Source organism: Acromyrmex echinatior, chromosome 3, assembly GCF_024713525.1.
Source record: "Acromyrmex echinatior isolate Ae372 chromosome 3, ASM2471352v2, whole genome shotgun sequence".
Lineage (NCBI taxonomy): Eukaryota > Metazoa > Arthropoda > Insecta > Hymenoptera > Formicidae > Acromyrmex > Acromyrmex echinatior.
In genome coordinates this window covers 905,293-927,614 of record NC_141854.1, presented here as the reverse complement: position 1 = coordinate 927,614, position 22,322 = coordinate 905,293, and the positions used below count along the sequence as shown (strand labels likewise).

The 22,322-nt window shown below is 31.8% G+C and overlaps 1 protein-coding gene and 1 long non-coding RNA gene across 2 annotated transcripts; both read right to left on the bottom strand.

Moving 5' to 3' along the window:
* Window positions 1-1,227: 1,227 nt before the first annotated feature.
* On the bottom strand, window positions 1,228-4,605 carry APP-BP1 (Nedd8-activating enzyme E1 regulatory subunit APP-BP1). Its single transcript, XM_011051223.2, has 8 exons — window positions 4,249-4,605; window positions 3,851-4,015; window positions 3,593-3,775; window positions 2,978-3,473; window positions 2,774-2,907; window positions 2,204-2,406; window positions 1,660-1,796; window positions 1,228-1,582 (listed from the first exon to the last, which is right to left on the bottom strand). The coding sequence occupies exons 1-8, from the start codon at window positions 4,314-4,316 to the stop codon at window positions 1,352-1,354; spliced, it is 1,617 nt and encodes a 538-aa protein (XP_011049525.1). The 5' UTR covers window positions 4,317-4,605; the 3' UTR covers window positions 1,228-1,351.
* Window positions 4,606-6,927: 2,322 nt separating this feature from the next.
* Window positions 6,928-20,821, bottom strand: LOC147910091 (uncharacterized). The gene is made up of 2 exons (XR_015544432.1): window positions 20,278-20,821; window positions 6,928-12,437 (listed from the first exon to the last, which is right to left on the bottom strand). It is a non-coding gene; the product is annotated as an uncharacterized LOC147910091 (long non-coding RNA).
* Between the last annotated feature and the right edge of the window lie 1,501 nt (window positions 20,822-22,322).

The following is a 22,322-nucleotide window of genomic DNA, read 5'->3' as shown; positions in this document are numbered from 1 at the left end:
ACAGGGTGTTCAAAAAGTCCCGGACCGGGTGAATAACTTGAAAAAAAAATTTTTTTGAAAAAACGCCGAAACACGTGAAACGATTTTTCAAAAAATCTATCTTTTGAGAGGAGTTGCGACCCCCCGCACCTAATGGGGCACGTGAGGTACGAGAGGGGTCGAAAATCTTAAATAGCAACATAGGTCAAGTGGGGGCTCATTTGAAAGGTCTTTTCGAGACGAATCCAAAACATTGCGCACAAAGGGCGCTGCGATCATTTTCGGCGGAGTTATTTGATTTTTAAGATGTGCGTGTTCTCTGAGGAGCCATGTTATCTTAAATGTAGGAAAAATCCACGACGTTGAAGGAAAAAAAAATAACCACAAAAACAGCGATAAAGACGCTTGATTTCAAAATTACTGAGATGAACTACGACAAAATAGCTTTATCAGGGAAGAAAGTTACATAAAGTGTAAAATAATAATGACTCAATGATTTGAACTTTTGACTTCAAGTATCTTTATCGGCATTCAAAAACGCGACCATTGATGTACATGTGTGACAACAAATACGGTGTGTTTCATGTGCAAAAAGTCCTGCGTAGTGTTTTGGATTCGTCTCGAAAAGACCTTTAAAATGAGCCCCCACTTGACCTATGTTGCTATTTAATATTTTCGACCCCCCTCGTACCCCACGTGCCCCATTGGGGGCGGGGGGTCGTAACTCCTCTCAAAAGATAAGTTTTTTGAAAAATCGTTTCACGTGTTCCGGTGATTATCGAAACACTAAATTTTTTTAATGTTTCTGAGTCAAAAATCTTCAAAATTGAAATTTCCCCCCAAAAGTGAACGCAGCGCCTTCTATGTGTAGTGTTTTGGATTCGCCTCGAAAAGACCTTTCAAATGAGTCCCCACTTGACCTATGTTGCTATTTAAGATTTTCGACCTCCCTCGTACCCCACGTGCCCCATTGGGGGCGGGGGGTCGCAACCCCTCTCAAAAGATAGATTTTTTGAAAAATCGTTTCACGTGTTTCGGCGTTTTTTCAAAAAAATTTTTTTTTTCAAGTTATTCACCCGGTCCGGGACTTTTTGAACACCCTGTATACAATGTAATTTTTGTTTCTTTTCGTTATATATATATTTTTGACGTTCCTCTTTATGCGCAAACTTTTAGTTTTAGAATCATGGAAAATTATGCAAATAATAAAAAAATGATGGGAATAATAAACAAAGAAAAACGTTAATATTTGCAAAGAAATTATTCGTCTTAATTCGAAATAATTAAAGAACCAAAAAATCAATATAAGCTATACAATTGTATTATCACTTTAATAGCATAGATTTTTTTTCACATTAAACAGTTCACAGTTTTAGAAGAAGAACGTTCCGGAGTTCGATGTGACGGCGTCGTGAATGAAGGTATTATGAATAGGTTTATACTGGTTCGTGATGAGCTTGATGGTTTCATGCGCTGCAAGCGCACCTAGATATGCCGAAACGGAATGCAATTCCGCACCACCGAATCGGCAAAGCTCGTGCACGTAATCGTCTTTGGCTAATGGACCACATCCCCATTCGCTCAACAGTTTTGTGAGGCATGTCTGTAATAAGATGTGATTGTAGAACAATTGTAATATAATTGCGATAATTACGTCATACATATAAAAAAAGGTAGTACTTTAAGCTTTACAATATCGGGTTCCACTTGATCATCGAATTCGCCGGGATACGAATTATATTCTGCCTGGAATTTATCAACTCCCCGGAGCATGACATAATAAATCATCATACTCTCTGGATTCTCTAAATTTTGAACTGTAAAAAATTGTAGAATCGTTAAGATTTGGTTGCACCAATGTTACTTTGACTTTAAGCAAAGCTTAAAACTCTCTATCTCTGTCTCTCTTTCGCTTTAAAAACAAGACAGAGAGTTTTAAGTCTTGCTTAAAATCAAAGTAACATTGGTATAATCGGATCTAAGAGCAGTATATACCAGCAATTACTAATTACAAGAAAAAATTATATAAAGAGTTGTAATTATAATTATTTCTTATTATATTATAATTATAATTATAATTTAAATTCTTTTTATTATTATAATTATAGTTATAAATTAAATTCTTTTTATTATTATACATATAAAAAACATTACTTGTTTTTTGATTATGAATTATAAATTAAATTATGAATTATGATTTTGTATTTTTTGAAAAGACAATTACCTATTACATTAGTATCAAAAACTTTAGGATCGTACTCGTCTGCGATACAGCTTCCTTTTTCTACGTGAATATTAGTGACGTGTCTGCAAAATAGTTTAACATCTTTTTCTAAAATCGAGTCTGATGATCTTCCCAATTGTCGTAATAATTGCAGAGTGCGTCTCCATACGGCTTCCACATCTGCTGCTGCTTGTTTATGATAACTAAAAGTAGATTGGATTATAATGTACAATAGACTGGATTATAATGTTCAATCTGTCGTTTATAACAGATTGAAAAGTAATGCACGAAAAGGTACTGCAATCTTAGAGTACATTAATATTAATTAAACAAAAGTTTAAATATTCTTTTTAAATTATTATTATTACAACTATATTAATTAAAGTAGCGAATAAAATTAAATAACTCTTTAAATGTAATATAATTACATCTTAAACATTTATTTGTTATATATTTTGGATAATAAATTTATTAATAAAACACTCTTATTTGTATTGGTACAGAAGATTGAGCTACTTTTTTGTGCATCATCATTGTATATAAATTGTTATTTCAGGATTAATATTATACATTTGTTGGAGTGCAATGTATTTTTCAGTGTCTGCAGTCATGTCGGACAGGTTACCCTTAAGTGGTAGCAGTCCTTTTCCTTCATTATCAACGAAATCACGCACCGCTTTTGCAATAATCCAAAAAGAGCTGCTCTAAAATACCGATCAGTTTTCAAACGGTATATGAATCATATATAAACAATATAGAATATTTCATTGATACCTTCGCTGTCAAATTGATGCAACGATCATCATTTAAAATATTTATAACACTATCGGGAATATCGCTCACTCTTAAACATTTATTTACAGAATTCATAGCTTCCTCAAAATTTTCCTCACTATTAGATGAATCGTGTTCATCACGCCTCATGCCACTCTTTATCATGTCTTTGAGCTGCTGTTTTTCTTTGTAAGTTGTCGGTAAAGTGCCATGCTCCAAAATCCATTTTTCTAAATATTTATACAAGATAATTAAATATGGTACATGACAATGATCTTTAAAGCTCATTTTATCTAGATTTATGGAATCTATGTGCTTTTTCAAACTATCGAACGGCCTGTCCAGACGTAAATCTAGCGTTTCATTATCTGGATGGGTTTCTACAACAGTGTGCTCCTTTATTTGAATCCGCATATATGCGACAAAGCCTAGGCTTTTACATACTATCAGAGGAATATTTAGTTCCCAAAGTCTTTTCGACAGAAGAATCAATGTTCTGAAAATATTCCCAAGAATACACTTATTATTATTTTATTCTAATGCTAGAAACGACACTTAAAAAATATGTATCATACAGTTTCACCATAGATTATAATCAACAATTACTATTCTTACTTTTCAGTCAGCGCAGTCGCTACAACTACGGTGAAGCTATTAAAAAAGTCTGGGCTGTTGGATAAAATTTGTTCAGGTTCTTCATCAATATAATCGCCGGTCACATCTGGATTCATTTCCAAGAGCATTTGAGTAGCCACTTGTGCTCTAGATTTTCCAACGCTATCAGTTTCTAGAAAAAAGCTGAGCCAAATACATTTAATATATGCATCGAGCTATATTTTAAGATCCTGTCATTGTAAGATATTGTATATATACTTAGTCCCGATATCCTCCTCAGTGATCTTTTTGCCATCAACTATGGTGAATGCCCCTATACCTGGAAGCACTAGCGATTTCAGTACCTCTGTGCCAAGTCCAGTGGCATTTATAACACAGACATGAGCAGCTTCTAAAGATGCTTGGCCATGGTCGCCCCATAATCTGCCAGAAATAAAGAACAGATAATAATCATGTCATAATATCTTATATGTTACATAAGAAAAAAAAACAAACTTTTAAGAAAAACGTAATTAAAGTTAAATATAAGTAAATAAAGTTAAAAATAAAGTTAAAAATACAGTTAAAAATAAGGTTGGTTAAACGTAACGTTGATTGTTAGTCGTAACCTCAAAAAAAAATACATAACTGGTGCTTATCTCAATTGATCAGCTTACCTTAACTGGCGATCATATTTTCGGTTTTTCTCGGACTGTTCAGGCGATTTTGACTCGGGAGATGCCATTGAAAAATAAATTTGAAAGAATAATACAGTGACAGGAAGAAAGAGGAGAAATAGACAAAAAATACACCAAACAGCTACACAGGCACACAGCGCCACTGCACTCGCGTGTATGTGTGTATGGGCATGATGGAAAAGATTGACATGCTCAGTATGATGTAAGGATGAAATCACATGGTGCGGAAAACAAACACTGCGAAATAGAGAACGCTGATTGATTGCTTCTATGACGCATTCTCTTTTCCGCAGTCGTATTCCGCATCGTCTGATTTCCCTAAGAATAATAGGTATTAAGTCATCTAAAAAGTATTCACGATACTTTGTCACTAGATATATGATCATCAACATCTAGTGACAAAAAACCGCGGATACTTTTTAGATGACCCAATATTTCCACTCATGTAAAATCAACTGTGATTTTCCTGAGGAAACTCCGCAGTTGAACAGTAAGTGGCGTATATGTATAACACCTAACCTCATAAGCCCCGGGAAAAAATATTTTATATATATTGGGTCATCTAAAAAGTATCCGCGGTTTTTTGTCACTAGATGTGTGTTGATGGTCATATATCTAGTGACAAAGTACCGCGGATACTTTTTAGATGACCAAATATTTAGTATCGTAAAATAAGCGCCAATACTGTTGAAATAATTCGGTTTTTTTTTCGAAAATTAGGTTTAGCTTAGCATGGTCCAATCAATTTTCCAGGTTCGACCGCTCGATCATAAAATTTATACTGACGCGATGCACTTTTTGGCTTGCATGCGACGTCTATCTTAAGAGTAGATATTAAATGTTAAACAAAAGAAAGGAGAAATATGTTTATTAGATAAGTCAATTAGATAAGTCAAAATTTTTCGCATATCCTATAAATATGAAAATTATCCACATGTAAATACGAAAATCTACATGTGCTTCCTTCTCGGCAATCGCGAACGGAATCGGTGTTGTAGAGTATGAGGTTAGGTGTCAGATTATTATATCCTCTAGTTACGTATCTGAACTGCCTCAATTTCGTCACAGTTTTTCTAGGCAAAAATAGATGAGTGGACTATAGAACTTATAGGGTTTATTCGCGTTACATACTCCAACATGCTCCAACATACTCCAGCCACAGTTTCTATTCACTCTAATAAGCGCATTGGAGTGAATAGGAGCTATGATAGGAGCATATTGGAGCATGTTGGAGCATGCGACGCGACAAACCTATAGTAATAGAAGAAGAATAGCCTATCCAACCAATAAGTGGAAAGTATGAGCAAGATTGAAAGACAGAAAATGTATATTTCTGTCCTGCTCAGTAACTTTTTTTCTTTTTGCATATGTGCCAAAAGAAGATAGAAGAAGACAGAAATACATCTTCTGTCTCTAAGGCTATAGTCAAAGTCTCGCTGCAAATGTTTTGAAGCGTTTGATGGACCAATTAGAAGAAAGAATTCTACAAACTGACCAATTAAAAAACGCTTTGTTGTTGCAATGTAAAGCGTTTGCAACATCGCATTGACCATACTCTCAGTCTTGCTCACGGCTCGACGTCCATGTTCCCCTTCCATTACTATAAGAGTGCGCTCCCATAGGATGCGGAACTGCGGAACGTTTGTGATTGACTTCATTCCGCCGATTCTGTTAAAATGCGTTGTCCTATTGAGCAGAATTTATTGAATGCACATTAACTCTAATCAATCGCAAGAGTCTTTTCGTAGATCATTCATTAGATCTATCAGAATAGCGTTTGTCATTGGCTCGCATTGTTTGTACATCCGTAAGTTAAGCTCAATGGGACATAGAGAAATGCATTCCTGCGGATCGGAAATCACACATACATATAGGGACATTGCCCCGACTTCGTGTACCCATTTTGATTTTGATTTAAGGATCGACAGGAAAAACCCATGAAGACTTCTAGTCGAAGATGAATTTTTTTATACTGAAATTACGGCTAAAAATACTAGATGGATCGCGTTTTAATTGTGATATTCGTAATCACGAAAAGCTCCTAAAGGCTCATACAGATTTTTTTATAAAAAGAGAAAAATAAAAATTTATTTTGATATGCACTTGATGTGTACTATGCAGTTGATGTGTACTATGCAGTTGAGATGTATATGATCTTATTAATAAAAATTTTCACGAATCAATTTGTAAAATCTGGTTCAGTACCAGCAATATAAAAAAGAAATCCTAACAGGTTTCATAAAGAAATAATATTTCTTCGAGAAGAAAAATGAGTATAACCTAGGTCATCAGAACTGCACGTTCTGCTACAGCTGATTGTTAATCATAGGGAAATTTTTCACATTGAGCTGAACAAAGAAAAATAGGTTTCCTTGTCTTTCTTGATGGCATTGACAATTCTCACCTTCGGCGTGCCGAGAATGGTCGAGAACAAATTAGACAGCATGAGATAATCTATTGAAAAAAACCCTCTTTCGATCTATCGCGCTTAGTAGAAACGAAAATCAAAAATACTTTCTCAGCGATTTTGGCCACTCGGTGTATATCAGTATAAAGGCATTCGAGATAACATATAAATTTTAATAAATTTTAGTAATCATATATATCATATCTTTTCCATTAATGTATAATAGCAAAAATGATTTCAAAACGCAATAGTTTATGAGATATTAATTATTTATGATTTTTTATGAGAGTTATGTACTGGAAGTTATAAACACAGTCTGTAAGATTTCATGTGGTTGTATGCGTAAGGTGTGAGATTAGTAAACTGGAGATTCCACGTTTTAATCCTACGTTTTTTTTCTTTTTTCGCATATTTTTTCTGAAATAAAGTTATTAATAAAATATTAGGGCGAGCATATTTTAATATAATTATTGAATTTATTCGTGTACTCAAAATAAATAATTCTAACGAACTGGTTTATAAATCAAACATATAAAAAAAGGAGCATGAAACCACAGCACTGGATGTTGTTTGTGAAATTTAATTATTCATTACATAAAAAATCATTAGATGTTTCGACCACAATCTGGCCATCTTCAGTAAAATCACAAATATTAGTAAAACGCAGAATTTATATATATCTGACATTGAATTGAATCGTCGTATAATATAAGTATGTGTTCTTTCATCTTGTTAAAGTGCATCGTACAACAATGTTACAGCTAATTATCATGTTGCAAATTATGTAGAACAAAAATTTCCAAATTCTAATAATTTAAAAATAATTAAACTATCATTAATAACTTCTAGTCAATTTTATGAGGATTGAATCATTACCTGTTTTACAAACAAAATGATGAATCTTAAGCACTTCCCTCACGCAGATGGAAATTTCTCGTGACATTGTGTATTGTTATTCGTTATATCGTATGTGTTACCGCTATTTATATATATGTCAAAAGTTTAAATTGTTCTAGAATTATTTATTAAGTTTGAGAGAGATAATTGAGAGAGATCTCTTTAGAAAAGACAGATAAACATCAGACAAACTTATCTGTTTCGTTCGATCTCGACAGGAATCATATTAGTGTTCGTATGTATTAGGTGTAGTAAAAAGAAATCCATTATTTTTCTAATAGATGGCTTTAGTAATCTATATCACGCGTAGACGAGATACAGATTACTAAAGCCATCTATTGGAAAAATAATGGATTTCTTTTTACTATACCTAATATATGCAACTACATAAGAAGATAGAGATTATATTATCTGAAGTTGGCAGCCCTGAATCCAGAGCTTCAAGGTCCTATCACGTGAGGTCTCCAAATTCAAATCGGACTTGGCCCGTCACTCCTATCGACCCTTAGGGTGAAATCACACAGTGCGGAATAGGACTGCGGAATAGAGAATGGTCATTGAAACAACCACTCAGCGCATTTGATGTTGCAGAATAGCGAGTGCGTCATTGTCTTGTAATAAACCGTCGTACTTTGAGAGATTAAAATAATTTTATGCTAATTGATATGATGGAATTGCGTAATGTCGAGACGAATGAAGCAAAATGACAAAATCTGAGTACATAAATATAGATACCAAGATCAAAAAATTATGTATTAACAATTTTTTTTTACATTTTGGCAAACTTGTTTTTTTTCTAAAACAAACAATGCAAAAATTATTTCTAAAAATTATTTTTTATGTTTTCACATCACTATTATTATTTCTATTATACTAAAAAATAATTTTACAGAAGAAAGAAGGATATATGAACATGTATGGACATATTTCATATATAATTATATATATTTATGAATATTTATGTGTGTTTATACATATTTATACACATTCATGCATAAAAAAATTTTTACATCAGATTTTCACTCGATTTGCTACCTAGGTATCACTCCATTCTTGTTATTTTCTGAATATTAAACAAGAATAACATAACACCTGGAACACCCGAAGAACAGGTAGGAATCCGAACACGCCTCAGCATCTTGATTAAATATGCGCTTGTAGGAGATTTCTCCATTTAAACCAACTTAACGAGGTTAATTTTTAAGTACATGTACACGCACACACGCAGGCAACGGTGGAATCCGCAAAAGAAACAAATTTGTGCAACAGAAAACGGCGCAATCGGCGAAATGAAGCCATAGCCAATCGCGATCGTTCCGCATCCTATGGGAACGCACCCTAAGTTCTATGGACAATTTTGTGACGTCATGTTAGTTTCAGCATTGATGCTCAGAAGTTCTAGGGCAGCAATCATATAATTTCGAGCGGAAAGTTTCACTTTTCACAATTCCACTTATTCAGATTCCGAGCGATCATATACAGCCGATTACAGAAAGGTTGCAACACTTTTTTTCGATGGGTTTCGGAATGCAGCCTACTCATCGAGCGATTGGTATTTATTTGTAGATGCTTGCATTATAACCAATCGCTTGGTGAGAAAGCTGCATTCCAAAACACATCGAAAAAAAGTGTTGCAACTTATTGTGACCGGTTATATGAAGGATTTGTGAAAAGTAAAATTACTAAACATGTCACATATAAATAACGGTGTATTTAATTTTTACGATACATTATGTTTACACACACAATTACCAGAATTTAGATAATATTTTATTTGTACACGTATTAAACGATATCAAATAATCGCTAATAAACTAAAGTAATAATATATTCCAAAACATTTGCGTTTATATATAATATTGTATTGTATTGTATTGTATTGTTTATATATATAATATGCATTTGTGTTTATATATATATAATATTTTTTGTCACTAGATGTGTGTTGATGGTCATATATCTAGTGACAAAGTACCGCGGATACTTTTTAGATAACCCAATATTTCCCTATATTTCCACCTTTCTGCTTACAAATTTCATGGTAATGAGTTCATATGAAAAAATTTCATATTTTCGCAATTTGAAAGTTACATGATCACTCAGAACTCCTATTCTTGAAAAGTACGCAAACGAAAAACTAGGGAAATATTGGGTCATCTAAAAAGTATCCGCGGTTTTTTGTCACTAGATGTGTTGATGGTCAAGACATCTAGTGACAAAGTACGGCGGATACTTTTTAGATGACCCAATATATTACAGTATTTCTCTAGTTATTCATATGCGATACTTTTCAAGAATAAAATCTCAGTTCACGTAAAAATTTTCATTTTTCACAATTCCGCCCTAGGAGAAAATTACGTTTGGGTATCAATCATGAAACTTTATCCTTAGAGTGAAAAATGAAAAGTAAAAAATTTCTCTGGTAAAAATTAATTTCAATGGTAAAAATTTTTACTTTTCACTTTCCATCCTAGGGATAAAGTTTTATGATTAATACCCTGATTTTCCAACTTCTAAGCATCGCGCGCGAAAGAACTATTTTTTTTTAAAGAAGCGAAATAGATTCATTAGATGTACTTAATAAATTAGTCAATTGTATATTATAGTAAAATTATTTATACAATATACAATAAATCTTCAATATACAATCTTCAATATACAATAAATATATTGAAGAAATAAATTTAATTTCTGCTAAAAAATAATTTTCAGTAGGTTTTAGTAAATATTTGTGGAGTTTGCGAAACTATCGTAAATGAAACTGAGATAGTTAGTCACAATTGCGTAGCACACAGTGTATCCAAATATTCTTATGGATAATAAGATATTTTTATTCACAATGTGGGGGATAAGAGTTTTTTCAATTAAAAGTATTGATTTTATAAAACTCTTGATTTTAAAGTTAGAATTATATATTGAATAAAATTTCTTAAATAAAATTTCTTAATTTCATAAAATTTGCACATTCTACCATCCACTAGTATAATATTTTATCAATAATGAACATATTTTTTCGGAAATTGCTGCAACAATTCAATACTGTTGTTACGTATAATGTTGTTGTTGAGATTTTTCTCCGTTTTTGAGTCAATGTATTTAAACAATTTACTCGGGGACCGGAGATCAAGTTGTGCGGTTAAGGATGCGATTCACTGGGATAATTTAAAGGAAGGGTAATCTTGAATCCGGTACCAAAAAGATCGCGAAGTTTATAGGCGAATCTACGTGGATCGGGCTTTGGAATGGTTTTGTAATTAGGAAACGTGAGGTTAACCTCCAATTTACTTAGAGTGTAGACAGGTTCGCGGGGTGAGTCTAACGGTTTGTCTTGGTCTAGCAATTGCGCAAGTTTTTGGAAATAGGGGAAAGGATCTTGATTTGAAATAAGGGCCGATTTAACTTGGAATTTCAATCTCTTTTCTCTTTGTTTTCGTCCGCCTTTGGTAGGCATGGAGATAATGCAAAAAAAAAAGAATTATAATGTTCCGGAGAACCGTCGTAAACGGGAATATGAGAAAATTATGAATTCTCCGAGGAAGTGTTAACAAACAGGGGCCACGTTATTGGCAGCGACAGTCGCAACAACCCCTCAGATATTCATATATGTATATGTAATTTGTATGTAATAGATTTAGAGATTAGAGATTTAGAGGTTCTGTCGATAGATTTAATATTATCGTTTATTAAAAAAAGGTAAATGCTATAAGTAAGACAATGCGAAAAAGAAAAGTGAAGTTCTGATGAAGCGCGAGAATAGTTCTCACCTTAATAGTTAATATAACTAACTGACTGACTGTCTGGCTGGGTGACTGATGAATTAACCGAAGATAGGAAAAGAAGAGCAGTGCAGTCCAGTGCAGTCTTTGACAGCTACTTTTATATTCTGAAAATGAATGTGGGAATGTCCTTTCAGAACCAATCGACACTCCTCAAAATTTGGTAGAATCTATACTCGCGCTTTCCTTGAGATAAGGCAGCAAGGCTCCGGGTAAGCCCTACTTCCCACTCTACAAGTTTATTCTTAATAAGTAATGGTTGAGTTTTAACAATTTGTTGTAATAAAAATTTGGTTTTTCTTAATATCCTTTATGCGAGGCGAATTCACTACATTCATATGTTTAAAATTAATTTAATTTTATTAGAAAAAGAAAAAGGGAAAAAAAAGAGATATTCGTTCTCGCATTCAGAAAGATTTCTATTTTACTGCTAATCGTTAAACTTAATTACTTAATCGTTAAACGCTAATATAATATACATTATTATTAATGTTAATGTACGCTTTTATATTTGTTATTTTATAGGAGGGCTTCTTTGAGAAAGATCGTGTGATATTCTTAGAACATTCTTTCTAGAATAATCTGTAAATAATTTTTATAACGCATAAAGTATATAACGTGATCTATCTGTTAGTTTGAATGTTTAAATAAAGAAACTGAATATATCCTCTTATAAAAGAGAAACGGAATTTCCGGTTTCGAAATAAAGATAAAATAGGGAAATCTAGCGATAAGATACAAGTAAAGTATAAATCGTTTATCTATGAAGAATATCTATAAAGAATAAGAGGATTTTATCGGTATGTAACACTGTGAATATAATCTACTTCTTAATGTGAATTACAAAAATATGAACGTGAAACGTTTTTCATTTGCCCGTCAAAATATCGCCGTCATTTATGATAATCTAAGTATTTATGATAATCTAATCTGCAAATTTTGCAAGCAGATCTAACAGAAGATGATTGGCGATCCGCTAATCCGCTTACACACGAACCGTTCCATGAGACATTAAGGACACAATTGTCGTGTACGTAAAAAAGGCGATGAACGGCGGATTGTTAGCGATTGTAGAAGTGCTCCTTAATCTAAAAAGTAGATATAGATAAATACGATAGTATATCAATAAACATGTAAATTAAATTTGTAGGCTAAAAAGTGGCAATCCTGATTATTTCGTAGTATTAGACTGGGGAAGAACTAGACACTATAAATTTATCCGGAATACCGAAAGAAATCAGCATATAATCCCAATTATGTTGAAAACATAGAAGTTATAAAATAAAGATCTTTACAATCTGTAAAAATCTCTATTTTATATTATGTTCAATAATTTAATATCGGAATTTTATTGTTTTTATAGGAGGAAGTTGCCATCAGATGCTGTATCCACACCGAAAAGCACACTGATTTTACCATTTGTAATCCTGAAGATGATAATATTCAATCTGAAGGATTAAATACATTTCCAGATTGTAGAATGATTGCGTAATAATGATATTGAAGTTCGAAATGCATTTTCTGATTTTTTATGGAGGTTGGTGCAACATCTTTTCAGTGGAAGAAGACACTGAATAATTATTTTTAATATATTAATGAAATGATGTATGTATTATGAAAAATATATATTGGGTCATCTAAAAAGTATCCGCGGTACTTTGTCACTAGATATATGACCATCAACACACATCTAGTGACAAAAAACCGCGGATACTTTTTAGATGATCCAATATATTGCATTTGAAAATTATATTTTTTATTTATAAAAATATATTGAACTTAGAAAATTTATTGAAATGAAACATATATATATATATATACGTAGGCTGCTGGAAAAGTTTCTGCAAACAATATGAAAAAAAACATGTAAAATTCGGTAAATGGCTTTATTGTTTTTCGAAGTATTCGCCTTTAAGATTGATACATTTTTGCATACGTTTGAACCAATTTTCGAAGCATTTTTTCCACTCAAAAATCATTGTACGAAATGTTTCAACAGCTGCTTCAGGCGACTCAAATCGCTCCACCACGCATCTTCTTTTTAATGTTGGGAACAAAAAGAAGTCATTGGGTGATAAATTAGGTGAATACGGACAATGAGTTATCAATTCATTTTTATTGGATAAAAAATCAACGGTTTGATATGCTGTGACAGCTGGCGTTGTCATGATGAAGGATGATGCCACGATTTCGATTTATTCTACGCAATTCATTTATGACTTTTGACAAACAAATTGTTGTATACCAATCTTCGATCCTCTAAAGCCACGATTGCTATATATCCGGTATAACTGAAGAAACAAGCAATCATTTGCTTGGCAGCACTGCGTGAACGAACAACTTTTGTTGGTTTCGGTTCATTTTGAAATACCCAAACAGTGGATTGTTATTTACTTTCAGGCTCATACGAATAGATTCATGTTTCGTCCCCAGTAACGATGTTGTAGACCAAATTTGACCTCGGTTGAATTTTTTGAGCATTTTTTTGCTCCATTTAACACGAATCTGTTTTTGAGCTTCGGCGGTCAAATTGTGTGGGATCCAACGACTGCAAAGTTTCCGTACACTCAAGTGATCGTGCAAAATTGTATGTATTGCTTTCATGTCAATGACTGAATCTCGTGGTATGTCATATACCGGTCTCGCTCAATCATTTCACGCATAGCATCAACATTAGTGGCAACAACAGACGTGGATGGACGACCTTCACGGAATTCGTCACAAACAAAGGTACGTCCACGCTAAAATTCGGCAAACCAATTATAAACAGTCTTATTGAATGGTGCTTCATCCCCAAAAGTCAAATGAAGTCGATCGATGCATTGTTTCGGAGTTAGATTACATTTGTAATCGTAAAAAATTATTGTCCGAAAATTTTCACGCGAAATTTTCATTTTCTTACAAAATAACTTCTTATAAAATACTATGCGAACAAAACTAGTTGGATAACTGTCAACTGAATTATAAGTTAAAAACGTCTTATTTTACGGATATGATAGTAGCAGAACGTTGGCGCCACTGGAAGTATTAGATTGCAGAAACTTTTCCAGCAGCCTACGTATATAATTTATCATTGTTTCTGCATAACATCATTAACAATTCTATACCAAAAGTGCCCAGTTTTATAAAGAATAGTTTTGATCTAATTAATAAACTTAAAGATGTCAAACTAGAACCAGATTCTATCTAGGTTACCTTGGATGTGGTATCCCTATTTACTAACTATACCTATAGATTTGGCATCTAATAGTGTTATTAGAAGGTGGGATTCCATATCTAAGAAAACAAAAATTCCTTTAGATGAATTTTTGATTGCCTTTCGGATGGTTTTGAATTCTACTGTTTTTATCTTTAATAAAAAAATGTACAAATAAATATTAGGGATCCCTATGGGGTCACCCTTATCACCTGTCATTGCAAATATGCAAGATTTTGAAAAAATTGCTATCAGAATACTATCCATTCGGTTGTTATTTTATTATCGATACGTTGACGATATTAATTTGTTGCTTTGCTGTCTGAGAGTATTGGTGATATTTTGAGTATCTTTAATTCGTTGCACATTAGACTGCAGTTCACTATGGAGATTGGCATTGACGAAAAAATAAGTTTTTTAGATACCGGGTTGATCATCGAAGAACGGAATTTTATTTTTGATGTATACCGTAAAGCAACCTTTTCCGATAGATTTCTTAATTTCTATTCGCGTCATCCACTTTATCATAAAAGAGGTGTAATTTATGGAGTTGTAAATAAGATTTTTCGTTTGTGTCATCCGAAGTTCCAACAAAACAATTTGATTGACGCTATTAATATTTTTTTACAGAATGAATATCTTTTACATTTTATTTTCTCAACTATTCATAATAGAATTAAATATCATATTAACAATATTAATAGTTTGAATAATAACAAGGACACAGAAAGATTTTTTACTATTCCACGTGTTAATACAATATCTGAAAGATTCACACCTATCGTTAATATGTTTAATTGTAAATTGGCTTTTACCATTCCTAACATATTAAAAAATTTCATAAAGAGAGGAAAGGATGAGTTGGAACACTTTCATAACCAAAATCTAGTTTACAGAATACCTTGTTATGTTGACCAGACAAAAAGACAATTAAAGACGAGACTACATGAACGTGTTTCAGATATTAATATAAGTTCAAAATCTCCATCAGTGATCTCCAACCACCGTATTGAGGAGAATCACAATTTTAAATGGAATAAAGTAAACATATTAGATATAGAGTCTTCATATAATAAAAGATTGAAATGGTCCATATTATAATAAAAAACAGAAACATGGAATAAACAGACAAAACGACACAGAGTCTTTGCCTAATTGTATTCTAACATTATACAATTCTCTTTCTCCCTAATATTTTCTTTCCTTTTCCTTCCTGTTTTGTCGTTTTTCCGTTCTTGATAAATATTTTTCTTCTCGACATTTCGTTATCTGACATCGTGAAAGTGAGATGTTCATTTCTTTTGCAAATTTGTTTAAGAAAAAACCAATACATTGTACCACAATATACTACCATCTATCTGTATTTTTTCTCTCTTTTTATTAATGGACTCTCAATACATTTACTGATATTACTGACAAGGTACATTATTATATTATTAATTTGTATGTATTAAATATTAAATATTTTTTTGTTCATGGTCACTTTTCCAGAATTGTTTGACTACTTTGATTTTTGATAAAAATGACTCGCAACGTACTACACGAAATGAAGAATATGGGATTAAAAATTATAATAGTATTGTAATTAAAATACCATGTATATATTTTTGGTTTAAAATTTAATATTTAAATATTACGACAACATTGAAAATGATTCGATCGGAGTCGAAATGTTTGTTTTTGTCAATTGTAATTGAATTTTTAATTTTAATTTAAATTAAAATTCTTTGCTACATTACTGGTTCTTTGCCCTTCTTTTGTACTATTGTACATTATATGAATATATATAATAGTTCAACATCTTAACATTCAGACCGTAGTGGCGCTTCGCATTTAAAGTAATGTATTTTAACATAAACAGTCTTGTTTCTAATCTTATTGGAAATTATTATCTCGTTCTTATGATACAATAGCAGTTAAGGATTAATGAATAATATTAGATATTAAACAAGAAGAATAATTACAGATTAGGAATTAATTAATTAGGCATATTAGAAATAACTAATAGCTGTTCAGCAGAAAGAACAGTTTTGTATAATATTTGTAAATTTTTTTCGATACGATTGCTTTGGATTTATTGAAAAATTAAGGACAAGAATTAATCGGTAAAGAATCATATAATATTTATAAATCTATTTTTTTGCTAAATAAAATGAATTTTAACGTAAGTTGTACATTATATTTATTGCTTATTAAAAAATATAGTTATTGAAATAATTGATAATATTAAACTTACCATTGTACGTATTAGCAATCTTTTCATTATTATAGCATTTTTTATTTTTAAAATATATGTTTTTGCACAATATTCTTGGTTTCTTTATTAATATATTTTGTTTTATTTCTTGTAATATAGTTTTGTTATCTATAATGATAAAGAAGAAATCATTTGTTTCAATATATTCATTTTTTATTTTAATGTATCATTTACTAAATCTTTTTCTTCACGCTGAAGTATTATTACATTACAAAAATTCATAAATTGATTTGATTGATTTATATTTGTTTTTGTTTTAAAAAAATTACATGTAAATTACATGTAATTTTTTAAAAACAAAAAATAAAAAATAAATTTTTTAAAAACAAAAACATAAATCAATCAAATCAATTTATGAATTTTTGAATTAATCTATTATATATGTTTAGACTGATAATTGTAAATCGACGATCTTCTATTGCGATAGCAATTAACCCTCAATATCGTGCATAAAACGATGCTTTATTCCTATCATCCTAGTGGTACCATACCAAAGTACAATATATTGAATTCATTCATTTTTGTCACTTATTTAAAATAATTTTAAAATTTCTAATAATTTATAACTTTTAATTTTATAGAACAAATGTTTAAACTTTATTTTTAAAAAATGATAAAATTATAATAAAAATACAATTTAATTATCGATATGATACAAGTCATAAAGAAAATTATAAGTTATGTAGTGGCATTTAATTAAAAAAATTGTAACTGTTTATAATGAATGCATATACAAAATGACAATTTTAAAAATTAGATACGAAATATTTAAAAAAATACAGTAACCCCAAATTCTTCAAAAAACTTCTTAACACACAAAAATGTGTGATGCAGAATTGAATTCTGTGCTGTTTACAAAGGAAATTGATTGGTCCACCATATATAAGTCTCCTATATTATCAATTTTAGAAGTGGATTACGATATAAATACAAGGGTATAGTCGTATGGTATTATTTTAGACTGCGCATTTCTACCACTTTTGTTCATAAACAGATGTCTATGCTTTTGTTTAAGTATATGTTATATACGGATAGAGTCAGAACAAATCGGTCGCGATTCAATGGCATAAATTTTTCAACTATTTTAATGAAATAATTTATTTTCATGTTTATTTATTACATAATTTTATTATATATATACTATATATTAAAAAAAATTTTTCACAAAAGTAATCAAAATTACATTGTATTTAAATAATATATTTATTCAAAATGCTTTAAGTAGTTGCTACATAGTCGTTCAAATTTGGGTATGTAAAGTTAGCACCTCAACTATATAGTACTCAGGAGTTCTGATTAGAGTTCCCGTTTCCTTTTGACGAGACAAAGAGTTCTATATAATTTATAACAAGAGTTCCGCTTAATAATTATTTTTAAATAATTTTTAAAAAATGGAGTGCTAACTTCTCATCGAAAATCGAGATCGAATAGTTCTGAGTGGCTCAATAGCTTCATTTCGTGAATACCTAGAGTTCCTGATGTATAAACAAAAATTTTGAAAAATCAAAAAAAATTAAAAATTTTTGAAAAATCAATTTTTAAATACAATAGTTCTGATTAGAGTTCCTGCTTCTTTTTAACGAAGAGTTTCTCTATATTTTTAATGCAAGATTCATTTAATAACAATTTTTAAATAATTTTTTAAAAATTTTTTGAAAAAAAAATTTTTTTTATAAAATAGTTCTGTGATACGTTAATTGTCATTCTAACAATTATGAAGAGTTCTCAGCGATTAAAACCAACACAGACTCAATAATAAAAAAGATATATACTTAAAACGAAATTTGAAAAATCGATTGCAGAAGTACGTATTTCCTTATGTAGTCATCCAATCGCTTTGTCACCTAATACTTTTTGACAGAACTCGTCGAGAATAACACAGAACTACTCAGTACTCTCAAAAAATTTTTCGATGTCGGACTTAGAAAATTTTCAATGATAAAGTTCAAATGTCTCCGTATCATAACGTGTTAGAATGACAATTAACGTGTCACAGAACTATTTTGTAGAAAAAATTTTTTTTCCAAAAAATTTTTTAAAAATTATTTAAAAATTGTTATTAAATGAGTCTTGCATTAAAAAATATAGAGAACTCTTCGTCTTGTTAAAAGGAAGCAGGAACTCTAATCAGAACTATTGTATCTAAAAATTGATTTTTCAAAAATTTTTAATTTTTTTTTATTTTTCAAAATTTTTTTTATGCATCAGGAACTCTAGGTATTCACGAAATGAAGCTATTGAGCCACTCAGAACTATTCGATCTCGATTTTCGATGAGAAGTTAGCACCCCATTTTTTAAAAATTATTTAAAAATAATTATTAAGCGGAACTCTTGTTATAAATTATATAGAACTCTTTGTCTCGTCAAAAGGAAACGGGAACTCTAATCAGAACTCCTGAGTACTATAGTTGGGATGCTAACTTCACATAGCCTTCAAATTTGTCGCTCAATGTGACATAGGCTTGGATAAAATCCCTGACTGGCGCTTTCGGAAATATGCACAAGAGCATACTCAAGTCTTTATAGATTTGTTCGTATCGCATGCTCCAACATGCTCTTACTATAGCTCCTACTCACTTCAATGTGCTCGTTGGAATGAATAAGAAATTGAAGTGAATAGAGGTTTATTTGCGTTGCATGTTCCAACTTGCTCCTACTTTCTCCAACCATAGCTCCTATTTACTCAAACGCGCTCATAGAGTGAGTAGGAGCTATGGTAGGGTTGAAGTATTAGGTGTTGGAATTAATTCGTAGCGTTTTACAAGTGATGGGAAGTACTTTCATTAATGTATTTTTTAATGCTCATGTGAAATAAATAACATTCTTTCATTAAAAAACGCTACGAATTAATTCCAACACCTAATACATTGGAGTATGCGACACGAACAAACCTTAGCATTGTTCGTTTTGTCTCTTAGGAGCTGCTAGGAGTCGCTGTGAACGAACCTAGCATACTTGGATGCGATTCATTTCTCGCTATAAATGCTTTGAAGCATTCTCTGATTGATCAATTCATAAAATTTTTTTTTCTGATTGATCAACGAAGAACATGCTACATTTGCATTAAATGGCTCATATCCAAGTTCGTTTGGAGCAACTCCGAACAGCTTCTAAGAGACGAACAATGTTTTTATATCATGAAGGGGCTAAGGAATGGCGGATCCATCCAACCAATTCAGAGAAACTTATATGTACAGAAATCAGTCAGATACCCAGGAGAGTGAAGAAAGGATTAATTAGTCATATTTATAAGTTGTTATAGAATGATTACAGATTGAAAAATAATTAGAGAATGATGAAGTTATGTGTACAATTAAACTGAATTATTCGTACAATAACGGAAAGATATGAATAATAGATTTAAAGAAATTTGATACTACACACAATGCAGACATGACTTTCTTAACTATTTTCTATAATGGAGCATATTTGGAGTACATGCAAAAATAATAATATTAAGAATGTATAACTTACCATTTTTCGTTATAATAATTGCTTGGTACTTCCGATTATCGCTATATTTAGCTTTTGTAAGGCCCTTAATAACCGTGATAACATTTGATTTGCACACATAATAAACATTGTCATAAAATTTCACTAATGCATACATATCAGTTTTTACTATTACAGCTTTTTTAGCACGAAAATACAGCTTGAGGACTTGAGGTACATGCACACACGTTTCAACAGAAAAGAAACCAGAAGCAAAAAGGAACGGTTAAAGGTGAAATCAGACGATGCGGAATATGACTGCGGAATAGAGAATGCGTTATTCCGAATAGCGCTGATTGATTGCTTCTATGACGCAATCTCTATTCCGCAGTCGTTTTCCGCACCGTGTGATTTCACTCTAATGTTGTATCATTCTTTGGCTGCGTTCAGCAGAACACAACAGTTTTGTAACCGTTTTATGATTCTCTGCTGAAATTGGACCATTTCTCTTGATCTAAAAGTATAACTCAATCAAAAAAACTTCCAACAGTTGCAAAATAAACGTTCTGCTGAACGCAGCCATTGTTGCTAGGGATTTACCGATTATTAAAGATGGCAGGTCAGAGACAAAAAAAAGCTGATCTCACTAGAATTCTAGGTTATGCTTAAAGTAATTGGCGGAATCAATGATAATTACTACAAAATTCAGGCTAATTCAAACAAGAGAAATACAATAAATCACGACAATTTTAAATGTAGATTTCTTGGTAATTGTGAAGGAGACGACCTCACCGATTTTAATAAAATTAGGCTCATTTGACGCATTTTTACACGAAATGAATGAATCTGGCAGAAAAAAGTGTCACTCTGCCTCGCAAACTGAGATATTAAGGACCTCTTTCACTCAATTCGATTAATGCTAATCGAATGTTAACTCAGTTATGATTGCCAACGTGAGAACTAAACACAGTTTGTTTCAGAAGAGGAAGAAAGAGGAGATATTCTGAATATTAAATTGCTATTGGCACTTCTGTGAGTTGATCGTCGATTAATTTAATCAGAAGTTGATGAAAGAGATCCTAAGCATTGAAATTGACGACGTGTTCCAAAATTTACTGCCAGTACTGAAAATCTATAATGCACGTAAATTATAGATTTTCAGTACTGGCAGTAAAATTTGGAACACAATCGACTCCTGAGGTTAGAAATTTGTCATACTGATTTGACATCCATTCTGACACCAACGCATTGGCATCACAGTACTCAAATCCGCACATATTTATGCCAGCCAATCACGGAGTAGCTGTCTAGCTGGTCACACGATGAATTGGCGATCTCTCTACTTCTCTAATTTACGCCAATCAGCATGATAAACGGCCATTAAAGGATAGGGGAATACTTGACTGTAATTGATCAATTCTTATGCTGGCTGCAGATTAGCGCGATGTTTGTCGCGCGCGACACGCGATATCCAATGAGCGTACAGCTTTACCGATGTTCTCATTCTAAAGATATACACTCATTGAATATCGCGCTAGTCTGCAGCCGGCATTATAGATAACGGCATATGATTACAGATCAATGACTACATTTACATGGACATCCTTAATCGGGTTTAATAATATCCATAGTTGTGAAATTGGCCAATCATTGTTGTTTTTCGAAAGTGAAAAGACTGTAACCTGATTAAGAGTGCCGTGTAATGTGACTCCATGACTACATTTACACGGCACCCTTAATCGGGTTTAATAACATCCGTAGTTATAAAATTGGCCAATTGTAATTCCATTGTCCAATTGTCGTTCCATTCTTTCGAAGAACAACGATTGGCCAATTTCACGGATGTTAAACCCAATTAAGGATGTCGTGTAAATGTCATAATATGATTCCATTATAAATCAGGGTATCGATCATGAAATTTTTTCTCTAGGATGGAAAGTGAAAAGTAAAAATTTTTATCATTAAAATTAATTAATGGAGAAAATTTTCACTTTCACTTTTCGTCGTACGGAAAAAATTTTATGATTGATACCTTGAACGTCGAAATTTACGGCATACGGCATGATTACTGTCAGTATAAACGTTCC